Here is a 12852-nt window from a genome sequence, read left to right as displayed (position 1 = left end):
ACTACGTGGCTATGTTATATACTACGTGGCTGTGTTATATGCTACGTAGCTCTGCTATATACTATGTACGCTGTGTTACATACTACGTAGCTCTGTTATATACTACGTCGGTTGTGCTATATACTACGTCACTGTGCAATATAGTAGGTAGCCTGTGCTATATACTACCTACATATTCTAGATTACCCGATACTTTAGAATCGGGCCACCATCTAGTTAAGCATAAATACACTTGGCTAATCAATGACACCTGCTAAGGGTGGGCAGGATTATGGGGAGGAGGGGTGAATATCCATTTGGCATTCATCTACTGTATGCTTGAAATCCGGGGTAAGACAATAAATTTTTCCGGGGCTTGCCACAACACAAGAGGGTCAAGTACAGAAATAAAAGTTTCATATCCTGAAAGAGCTCCCCAAGCCCTATTTCAGGATACTATTAGTAAACTTCATAAAAATGCCCTGACAGATTCCCTTTAGAGGGTTGGACATTGGCTTTAAGGGTGACTTCTTCTGCTAGGTGCTGCTTGCAAGATTGATACTTTTATTTCGAGATAGCTAATGTGCATACATTGGCAGTAAATGTACCGTCACACTCAGCAACTTTGCAACGAGAACGACAACAATCCGTGACGTTGCAGCATCCTGGATAGCGATCTCGTTGTGTTTGACACGCAGCAGCGATCTGGATCCTGCTGTGCCATCACTGGTCGGAGCTAGAAGTCCAGAACTTTATTTCGTCATCAGGTCGGCGTGTATCGTCATGTTTGACATCAAAAGCAACGATGCCAGCAACATTTTACATGGAGCAACAACCAGCGAGAACGATAAGTGAGTCGCCGTTACGTCACTGGATCGCTACTGCATCGTTCTGGAGTTGCTGTGTTTGACGTCTCTACAGCGACCTAAACAGCGACGCTCCAGCGATCGGCTCGTTGTCTATATCGCTGCAGCGTCGCTGAGTGTGACGGTACCTTAAGACTTGATTCTCAGCTTGTCTCGATGTACACCCATGTCTGCTCTTTAAGCTGTTTTATATGGTCATTTGAAAGATAGTTTTTACTTATGCAAGCTGTTCCTCCCTTCAAGGCTTCAGGGCTTTAGGTGTACCAAAGCAATTCCCAAGCCTTTACCTCTAAGGGTATGTGGCCACATTCAGGAATTGCTGCAGTTTGGATCAGGAATTGCTGCTGTGGAAATCCCATGTCCACTATGCGTCTTTGTGCACCTGTAGAAACTGAAATGTAACATGTCTTTCAGGACTGCAGCATGTCAATTTCTCTTGCGGAGATGCTAGCCTCCGCAACAGAAATTTAATCAATAGAAGTGTATGGAATGCAGTAAATCTGCATAGTTCAGTGAGCTTATGCGGATTTACCTGCATCTAATAGAAGGCAGCGCTTTGGACGCAGTGAAAATACGCTGCATCCAAGACGCTGCTACTTTCTGATAGCGGGTGCATAGCCTAAAATCTCTTTCTTGGCTCTATTCACCACCCAACCAGCTTGCTTGTCCTTGACTGATAGCTCAGTGGCGATTTAGTCAAGCCAGTGAGCTCTTAGTCAAGCAGAAAAAGGTGGAACTGGGTGATGAATAAAATTACACCATTAAGTTGCAGATATAGAGTTAATCTGAAGGTTAATTTTGTTAGAAAGATGAACGGCGACTGTAATGAAAGGGCAGCACCCGGGAGAAAACTAACTGTATTCTTCCTGGCACCCGCCAGCTTTCAGTCCTCCAGGTGTTCTGCCACATCTAAAGTCACCGATTAGAACACACCCTGGCACTTTGACTGACAGCTGGCTCTGCACTGATGAACTGCAAATCCAGCTGTCCGTCTAAGAGACTGGGTGTACTGACAGCCACCACTCACAGTGCTGTGAGCAATGACTGAAAGCCGGCGGCTCATGTGAGCAATAAAGTTCATAAATACAGTGGCAGGCACCTTGCTAATGCTTTTTACCTGCAGATTAACCCTATAGCTGCAGGTAAATATAATTATCCCGCATGACAGGTTCCCATTAATGGATGCAGGCAAATCGTAGCGATGTCTCCATGGATATGAAAACTGTCTTAGACTTTATCCAAACACATACATAAGCAATGTGATTGACAACAGGTAATGGAAACAAAAGCGTAGAGCCTGTAATCTCTAAATAAATGACAGAGAACATTAGTAAGTCTGCAAACAGGCATCACGTGAATGAATCTCATACAAAACTAATATGATGTCACAGTTTTGCCTCTGATAGGTTATACCAAGTTGTAAGACAAATACCTGCATCTTGCCCCACCTTTCTTTTGTTTGTAGGTTCCTAAAAAAATGACATACTTTGTTTCTGCAGTAAGCAGTGCTGGTATTAATAGGTCTGACTTTAGTGACTAACACAGTCCTGGGTATTTAAGAGCTTGAGCAACAGGTGCACATTATATTTATTCATAACAGCACCGGCAAAGGATATAGCAGGTCCGCACCCAGGAACAGCAGAGATGTGCTTTGGGAAATGTGCAAAGTGTATTGGCTATTTTCTTCTCATTCTAGCAGTACTTTCCATTGTTGCTAACATCTTGTTATACTTCCCAAATGGAGAAACTAAGTACGCCCGAGAAGCCCACCTGTCCAGATACGTATGGTTTTTTGAAGGTATCGGAGGAGCTGGACTCCTTGTAAGTATACTTTTTAACATTAGCACTACAAAAGATGGAAACAAATGATTTTCTTTGTGTTTATTTTGAGTTGCAAAAACAAAGATACAATCTTCTAGATTGTTATGAAGATGGCAACAATTTTATTAGATTATATTTTAGGATGGTTTCCCGCACAGCATCATTTGGGGAAAAAAAGCACAGTTTTTGTAGCAGTTTTCTGAACCTAACCCAGGAGTGGATTCCTAAATGATGCGAATTTACGAAGGTCATATACCTCTTTATGGATCCATTTCTAGCTCTGACTCGTTCGGTGATTTCCCCCTAAATTGCTCTCTTTGAAACAACCATAGCTACTAAAAAAGAAAAGAAGAGAAATCCTGTATATGGACATATCTTATAAGTTACAGGGTTTTTTTTTTTTTACAACACACCATTTGTAGTATATTAACTATAAGGTTATGTTCACAGTGTATTTTTTTTTCAGCGGCCAAAAATGTCCAGGGTTTGAATGTAAACCACTTCAGGAATTGTTCTTTTTTTCTGGCTTTTTCGCTGCGGTTTTTTTTTACTATTTCTTGGTTAATTTCCAAAATAAATGCTTAAAAAAAAACTCTTAAAACTTTGCCGTAGCTTCTTCCAGGCATTTTTTGTAGCCTTCCCATTGCCTGAAGAATAGACATGTCATTTGTTTTAAACGTTTGGCGATTTTTGAAAACCCGAAGGGTTTAAAAGACCCTCAAAAGCCTGAACATATGTACAGTCAGTCGTTTTGCATAGAAATGTCCATTCTTTTTAGTATTTTGTTACATTTTACTTGTTTTTTTCTGGAGCAGAGTTACCACTAAAAAGCCGGGAAAAGATGTAAAATCTGTAAAAACTAAATTCATTATTTTATTTACTAATTTATCAAAATCTAAAACTAGAATTATAGATATTCAGACAACACATCTAACTGTGTACAGCAGAAAAGTTGTATAATGCAAAGTTAGTCAATGTTTTGTCGGTTAGCTCTCAGCCCAATGTTATACTATGGGGCAATGCCAACCAGTACTTATTTTCTCATGCTGCGAGTGCATCCGATAATTGGATCATGCGCACCCATACAAATCTGTGGGTGCATGTAAAACATTCGAGTGTACTGTGATGCAGGGCCAGCTCCATGTTTTCGAGGGTCCCAGGCGAAAGACTCTCAGTGGGCCCCCTTAACACATACCACAATTCATGATGCACAGATACGGCAGAGACATATAGGTATAGTACAATGCCAAAGATTTCACGTCTTACATTACATGAGTGATATCTATTGGAAAGTCTACAATGTCATACCGCAGAGTGGACTCAGGTGATCCAGGGTCCACTGGTCTCATGGTTTCAGTGACTGTAGTATTAGAGGTAAATGGGATATTGATAAATGTATCCTACCAGTAGAAACTGCCCTCAGCAGTGTACCCCTTACAAAAGTCATTTTCCTTCTATATAGTCCTCCATACAGAATTGTGGGCACCACATAGTCCTCCATGCTGTATAATGGGCCCTATTTAGTGCTTCGTACAGTTTTATGGGCCCCATATAGTGCTCCATTCAGTATAATGGGCCCCATATATTGCTCCATTCAGTATAATGGGCCCCATACATTGCTCCATTCAGTATAATGGGCCCTATATATTGCCCCATTCAGCATAATGGGCCCCATTTATTGCTTTATTCAATATAATGGGCTCCATATATTGCTCCATTCAGTATAATGGGCCCTATATATAGCTCCATTCAGTATAATGGTCCCTATATATTGCCCCATTCAGCATAATGGGCCCCATTTATTGCTTTATTCAATATAATGGGCTCCATATATTACTCCATTCAGTATAATAGGCCCCATTTATTGCTCCATTCAATATAATGGGCTCCATATATTGCTCCATTCAGTATAATGGTCCCCATATATTGCACTATTCAGTATAATGGGCCCCATACATTGCTCCATTCAGTATAATGGGCCCTATATATTGCCCCATTCAGCATAATGGGCCCCATTTATTGCTTTATTCAATATAATGGGCTCCATATATTACTCCATTCAGTATAATGGGCCCCATTTATTGCTCCATTCAATATAATGGGCTCCATATATTGCTCCATACAGTATAATGGGCCCTATATATTGCTCTATTCAGTATAATAGGCCTCATATAATGCTCCATACATTAAAAATGAAAAACAAATACCTCTCCCCATTCCCCCTTGGCTCTGGTCTCTGCAGTCTCCGATCTTCTGCCCCTCTGCACTGCTCAGCACAGAAGGTGCACTGTACTGATGTTATCGTACTGATACGTCACAGTAGTCAGACGCAGAGGGGGAATGATGGGAGAATGAGCGTCAGCAGACTTCTCCCTCTCCCATCATTATTTTAAACTGTATCGGCATCCAGGATGCCAAAATAGTCCAAAGTGCGAAGCATGGGGGCAGCCGTTATTAACATGATCTCATAAATTTTATTAACTGATGTTGTATAAAAACGGATGCCATACGGACAACAATACAGATGGAAAATCCTGCATTTTTTTTCTGAATGGAAATCATGCAATTTTTTTTATACACTTGTGTGAACTTAGCATAACAAGGATAATGTGAGATCCAACACCAGGTAATAAAGTGTAATAGTGGAAAGCATAAATTCCATGTGACACCAGAGTGACCCTACAGGGTGGGTGGTCTGTAGATCCCCGATGCGTATCACCAGGCCACACGTGACCTCCTCGGTAACTCTACCACGGCTCATGGATGATCAGCCTCTGCAGCCTACAGTAAGGTAACGCATAGCACGTCTTTACACCTGCTAGTAACGCCAGTGCTAGAAGAGATCAGACATGAGAAAACCATACACTGATGGTAGAATAGTTTGTTTCCTCCCTATAAGCAGAATATAGGCTGCCTTATATAGTAGCCTGTATTCTGGGGGCAGATTTGGCTACAGGGGGTGTTCCCTCACGCTACCTTGAGCAGTATTGTACAATGGTTTCATCTAACTGGAAACTTTTAAGCAGGTACATGTGACTCCTGTTTTTCCAGTGACCCTGCCCTCCTCTTACATGTCTGTGCACGTTGGTCAGATTACTAATACCGTTCTCCAAACACAACCTTTATTTCTTCATACCTCCCCAACAACAGTAACAATGACCTTCCTAAGGGCGCAGCACTGTGGTGAAGAAACATGCAATTTACCCACAAACAATCCTACAATTCAGAGCTTTGTGTCATGGAGTAAGCGACTGCTGACATAATGAGTGTCTCTGTCCTTTACCAATGTGACTGCAGTAATAGCTGGCTTTGCTTTATCCTGGAGATAAGAGTACAGATGTCATCTCCAGAGACACTGTACTGATGATATATAAATTCAGCCTATTATCAGTGCTGGCTAGTGTCAGTACCCGCCACAGCTGGGCTGATGCCAGGGCACACTGCCTTTAGGTCTGTTCACATATCCAATTGTTACAAAAAAAAGAATGGGAACTTTAATGCATGCGTAGCATCTGTCTTTGTTCCATTGGTAACGCATCTGTTTTTAGTAGAGTTGTCTCTGAATACCTAGGGTCGATTCATTAAGTCCGGCATTGCTGACGACAGCCTAATGTAGGGCTCCCTGGAGTATGATACCCCAAATTCATTGAGAGTGACTGGTATAACATTTCTGGTGTCGAAAACCGCCAGCAGTTGTGATGACTTTGAGCATTGGGCGTAACCACTTTCTACCCATTTTGGTAGAGATGCTTCAAGCTTTGGTGAAAACGCTAAAATTTGAATACGTTTTGTGCAATTTAATATTGTGCTAAAACATTGCCACTTTTCAAAGTGTTTTACGCCAATTTTCTGCAGAAAGCTCTTTGGCCGCCCTAGGATTCCGCCATGTGTAGCGCTAAAAAACTGATCCACTCAAGGATGACATAATGGATGACCATCTGTTATGATCCATTTTTATTATACCTCAATGTTAAAAAAAAGTATAAATCCAGTTGCTATCCATTTCTTTGGCCGGGCTAAAAAAAAAAATGTGTAGACTGGTTTTTGATCCAGCTAAAATGATCTCTAGATGAAGATACACTTGGAACAGAACTTCCTAAGTTATAAAGGACAGTCATGATTCATAGAAGAGGTTAGTTCAAGCACAAATTATTCCGGAGCCTAGCTATTCCATAAAAGAAGCCACTTGATTTTTGAGTAGAATATACAACGATGAAGGCAATTAAACAATCTCATGAAAACTCAACCACGATGCACGGTCCACCGGGTTTGGCTGGTGGGCCGTGGCCTACCTGAGAAAACAAATCAATCCACTCTAACTGCATCATAAGGGAATCTGTCAGTAGGTTTTTGGTATTAATCTAAGAGCAGAATGATGCAGAGACATAGACCCTGATTCTAGTGATGTGCCACTTATTAGGCTGTGTTCTGTAGTTTTAATCTGTGTTTTAGCAGCAGGAGATTATCACTAGAAGACTAGGTGTTGAGTGCATGCCAGTCCAGCTAATCTATGTCCCCGCTCCCCACCAGTGACTATAACCTATAAAAATAAAGCCAATCAGTAAGCAATGGTCTCAAAGTCGGTTTTAAACATGATCGCTTCACCTTTTGGAATCCATCTTGTCAGAACCCAGGCCTACTGGAGGATACCCTTGTGGGTAATATGACCCTGATGACTATAAAGAACTGAATCCGGGAAATTGTGGTCATGGTAAATTTCTGTTCCAACACCTTCAGGAATGTTTTGGCGAGTGTTGGGCGAGGTGGGGACGGATGCAGTCACTGGCACATAAGATCGAGAATCAAATTAGATGTCTACTGCTGATCAAATATATATAAAAATATCCTTTCTTGTAATTTACATGTCATGTAGATCAAATATTAATGTGATAGTTTTTTTTTGTAGATGCTGCTGCCAGCATTTGTGTTCATCGGACTAGAAGAAGAAGACTGCTGTGGATGTTGTGGCCACAGGACCTGTGGGAGAAGCTGTGCAGTAAGTGCTTTACACATATAGAAAATGTCACTTATTTCCAATCAGGAGAGCTCAGATAGGACACTGATGTCTTCTTTATTACAGATGCTGGGGTCTGTGGTGGCTGCATTAATCGGAGTCGCTGGTGCTGGATATTGTGTCATCATTTCAGCATTGGGCTTAACAGAAGGACCATTATGTCTTAGTAATGGCGTGTGGACCTATCCATTTGCGGGTTCTAATTCAAAGTATGTATCTTTTGTATATTAATCAGTACCATGCTTGACCCCACTGATATCTGCCATCGGGGACAGATTGAAAAAGTCTGACTATCCCATCTAAATCTTCTATCTCAATTCTGTGGCCAGCCGTGAGTCCATAGATGATCCAACTATTCTGCACTCATCATTCAATGTGACAAAGCTTCACATTTTGTCATTACAATTTAACTTTCATGTTTCTTACCCAGTACTAAAATGTATGTATTTTGTTGATTTGATGGTACTGAGAAGGTTAAGAATATGTGCACACATTGTCTCTCTTGGCATTGAGTCTTTCCAGAGGAAACCTCTTTGAGAAACATCACCTTTTTTTCTGAAGCAACTTCTTTACCATTTCTTTTTAGGGTGCTTTCCTGAGCATTTTTTGACATTTTTGGCAGCAGTTTTTCTTAGCAATTGGGAGTCTTCAAAGCGGAAAACACCTTCTTCTTTTAACCTTTTGGAGTCTTTCGCAATCTGAAGTGGTTAAAAGACCCTTGAAAGCCTCAAATGACACAAATCATTTTTACATAGAAATGCATAGGTTGATTCCTTTGATCGTTTTATATGCATTGTTTATGGAGCGGAATCTGTCTGAAAAAAACCCATTATGTTCACATATCCTAATATTGATTTACGAAAGATATAAATATATTTTAAAGAATAATTATTTAATATTTTCTACATTATATAACTTACCGTGTCTGTCTTACAGCTATTTGGCTGACCATTCAACTTGGTCCCAGTGTACAGAACCAACAAATGTTGTTGTATGGAACGTCACCCTCTTCTCCATCCTTTTGGGTCTCTCTGGAATTGAAGTCATTTTGTGCGTAATTCAGGTCATCAATGGTTTAATTGGAGGAATATGTGGAGCTTGTTGCTGTCAACAGAAATCACAGGTAATGAAATGTTTGTCTGAGAATTGTCCATAAATTTTACCGTGATCATTGCGATTGTGTCCAAAATGTTCTGTTTGCATAGATTCCTTGATGGAAAAGCTTCTATGAATATATTAAATTATGGATGTATGTGGGTTTGGTTTGCATTTTGTATTTACAAGGGTTGTCTCCTTAAAATAGGCAGAGCAGGATTTAGCAAAAAAGGCTGAGACCATCCATAGAACAAAAGAAAATTATAATTTACACTGGAAAATTGTCAGAAATGATACAAGAATATTTAAGCCATTTCATAGCTGGTATTGATTTAATTTTCTGGCTCATGAAAAACCCAGATAAGAAATGTTCTGCTCCGAAAAACATTTAGTTACTCCAGTGAGTGTTTTGTACAGGACTGGTGTATGAAACGCTTCCAAAGTCACTAAGGTTAATAAACACACATGTCCATCACATTCCACCTTTCTCAGGTCAGTCATTGATCAATTACTTATTATCCTGAATATCAGGAAAGACATTGCCACATTCTAAATTAAGTGCAATGTAATGTACTAAGAAGGGCAAATTCTACATTTTGAAAGAAGGGTCGATTTTTGGCGAGAAAAACAGTAGCTTTTATCCATTTTTTTTTTAATCTGTGGGTTTTTTCGCATATGAGAGACAAACGGCACAATGTAGGTAGAAAACAAAAGAAAAGTTTGCAAGTTTTTCTTTCTGAACAAATCCATTGACTTGAATGGGAGATCTGTATCTGCAAATTGGATCAAATCAGACATGAATCGGTGTTTTTCTTTTTTCACACTATAACGGGTATGTGTTCTTGCTGTGAGTAAAATGGATTCAAATTGTCGCTTCAGAGAGGAAGAGGACTTGAACTCTAGTGCCACCTATTGGAAGTATCAATCCTATAAGTCATTATCGACCCTTTAGCGAGCCTTGAAATATGGCTTAGGATAAAAGCCAAATCACAATCTCAATTTGTAGACAGTGTGTTTCCGGGTATTGCCCCTTATCAGTACAAAGTATGAGATCTGGTTTGGCTGAGTGAGATGCTAAGACTGGGATCTAAGGGGTAAGGGTTTTTTTTGTTGTTGTGGAGAGTGACATGCCAGGTCTGGCTCGCCAGTATGAGAAAACCTAAACGCCTTGCATGCTCTTCTGGGAAATTAAAAATGTAGAGAGTCTCTCCAGAGATGAAGAGGACTTGAACTCTAGTGCCACCTAGTGGAAGTAGCAATTCCTCTCTGAGGAGACAATTTGCATGTCACTCTCCACAAGGAGAAACCTTACCCCTCAGATCCCAGTCTTAGCCTCTCACCTAGAAAGATCAGATCTCATACTTTGCACTGATGATGGTCAATACCGCAAAACCCCGTATCTACAAATTGAGATTCTGATTTGGCTTTTATCCTAAGTCATATTTCAAGGATCGTTAAATGATAATGACTAATGATAATAATGACTTGTAAGATCACTATTTCCAATAGGTGGCTTTAGAGTTCTAGTCCTCTTCCTCTCTACAGAGACAATTTGCATATTTAATTACCCAGAGGAGTATGCAAGGCATTTAAGTCTCCTCATACTGGCATGCCAGACCTGGCACGTCACTCTCCACATGGAGAAACCTTACCCCTTAGATCTAAAATCTATAGAACATGTACGTTAAACAAGGAGATGTGAACAAGGTCTATAGGATGCCTATCCATATACATCATTACATTTTATCATTATTTTCTGTAGATACCAGATATGTATTTTCTTGTCTTTGTATTAGAGGAATCGTGACTACTGCTCTGAAGTAATTGTTTTTTCATTTTTTTGTAGCAATATGTTTGCTGATGAAGTTTCCTGGATCAAGTTGGCATGAATGACTTTGTGGATTTTTGCTATATAAATTGTATATGTACTTGTACAGAACTATGTATTTAATATGTTTGCTTATTGGATGTGTAATAATGTAACTTTTTATACTGAAATGTTGAAACTGACTGATAATAAAGTAAAGGCAGATATAGTGTTGGGGATGGCATTATCAAAGCAAGACTATACAATCCAATGGTCTCACTTTATGATGCTGAAACTGCACGTGCAGCTCCATTTTCAATTGTTCTTGACTTCATAGTTGTAATATAAGTGTTAATATTTCTGCCTGTTTTGTCTTTTTATTACACACTTTTCCTTACTGTAATATTATTAAGAACAAATAAACAACCATAAAGAATATGCTGGTGAGCTAAATGTATGTACCAGCTGCCCACTATATGAGGGTGAACGCAACTTCTCAGGAAGATGTGTGCACTGCTATGTGTGTGACAACACCCTTGAAATTGTTCCAGAAAATGAAGTATTTCTCCCAGATAATTCTTACTATTACACATGTTTTGTTATGCACGTTTATTTCCTTTGTATGTATTGGAACAACACAAAGAAACAAAGGAAAAAAAGGCAAGTTGGACAAAATTTCACACAAAACCCCCAAATTGGCACGGACAAAATTGTTGGCACCCTCAACTTAAGATTTAGTTGCACACCCCTTGGAATAAATAGCTGAAATCAATATATTCTTTTAACCATCAACAAGCTTCTTACACCTCTAAACTGGAATTTTGGACCACTCTTCTTTTGTAAAACTGCTTCAGGTCTCATATTTGAAGGGTGCCTACTCCTAACAGCAATTTTAAGATGTTCCCACATGTGTTCAATGGGATTTAGAGCCAAACTCATTGCTGGCCACTTCAGAACTCTCCAGCACTTTGTTTCCATGCATTTGTGGGTGCTTCTTGAAGTAGGTTTGGGGTCATTGTCCTGCTGAAAGACCCATGACCTTGGACGCAAACCCAGTTTTCTGACACTGAGCACTACATTGCCAAGTAAATTCCGTTGGTAATCTTCACATTTACTGATGTCTTGCACACAGTCAAACAACCAGTGCCAGAGGCAGCAAACAATCCCAAAATATCTATGAACCTCCACCATATTTGATTTGAGGTAGTGTGTTCCTTTCTTTGTAGTCCTCATTCCATTTTCTATGCAACAGGGCTCGCCTTCCTGCCTTCATGGGCCCATCCAGTATGTGGGTTCCAAGGCCTAATGGGGTGCATTAGACTGACTATGCAGCAGGGCTAGTCTTGCTTCCAATGTGTAAAACAAAGGAGTATGGGAGTACAAAATGCAAATTGTGAAGTGGATTTTAATGGGCTTGGCAGCCCATCCACTCACAGCATAGGCTACAACAGCTTAGGAGACCCACTGTTTCATATTGGCCCTTTACGAAGAGTAATGCAGCCTGATGCACCAGTAAAAATAGGCTCTGTGACTTTGAGTCCTTCCTTCGTACATGAAACAAGTTGGGTCTGCTTATGTGTCACAAACCACATGGCCAGCTAGGGTTGTTAAATGTTACAATTACATTTCCCAGTGAATGAATTTGTAGTGGTTGAAAGCAATGTTAAAGTTGAAAAACGCTGCGTCTGAACTAAGCCTAAGTGGGAGAGGAAATTTTCTGTCTGGGGTTAAATATTTGGCCTTGCAGGTAAGTCGTTAACCTACAAAGGATGTACCTTGACATATTTCCAAGCAAAACCCATTTTGGTTTCGTTTTAATGTGTTTTTTGTGGCACCGGGAAAATGGCATGAATCTCGGAAAAAAATGCTTAAAGCTGTGAACTAGGAGTCAGGAATGCTTCCAGGGGCGATCCCCATGATGTCCCTGTGTCATTTGAGCAGCGTTTCCATCATTTTCATGACGTTTTTAGACCTTAAAAGGACCCCCAGGGGGATCGCGGAAAAAATACTCCCATAGACAAGGAATATGGGACTATGGGAATAGTGTTATGAACTGGTGGTTTAGAAACACAATGGACCTGGTGGTTAAGAGCACACAAAGTGACCTGATAGTTACTAATAACATAGGACGAGCTCTGAGACGTGGGAACTCTGCTGACCGCAATCCCTAATCCTATCACACCACACTAGAAGTAGCCGTGGAGCGCTCCTGACCAGACCTAGGCGCCTCGGCACAGCCTAAGAAACTAGCTAGCCCTGAAGATAAAAAA

At 40.3% G+C, this 12852-nt stretch overlaps 1 protein-coding gene across 1 annotated transcript; it reads left to right on the top strand.

Moving 5' to 3' along the window:
• Nucleotides 1–2334: 2334 nt before the first annotated feature.
• On the top strand, nucleotides 2335–11020 carry TM4SF1 (transmembrane 4 L six family member 1). Its single transcript, XM_069727620.1, has 5 exons — nucleotides 2335–2666; nucleotides 7573–7662; nucleotides 7747–7889; nucleotides 8617–8803; nucleotides 10622–11020. Exons 1-5 carry the CDS (start codon nucleotides 2490–2492, stop codon nucleotides 10634–10636), a joined length of 612 nt encoding a protein of 203 aa, XP_069583721.1. The 5' UTR covers nucleotides 2335–2489; the 3' UTR covers nucleotides 10637–11020.
• The last annotated feature ends 1832 nt before the right edge of the window (nucleotides 11021–12852 follow it).

Source organism: Ranitomeya imitator, chromosome 5 (assembly GCF_032444005.1).
Source record: "Ranitomeya imitator isolate aRanImi1 chromosome 5, aRanImi1.pri, whole genome shotgun sequence".
NCBI classification, from domain to species: domain Eukaryota; kingdom Metazoa; phylum Chordata; class Amphibia; order Anura; family Dendrobatidae; genus Ranitomeya; species Ranitomeya imitator.
Note: the sequence above shows the minus strand (reverse complement) of the source record. Positions and strands in the feature narration are given on the sequence as shown.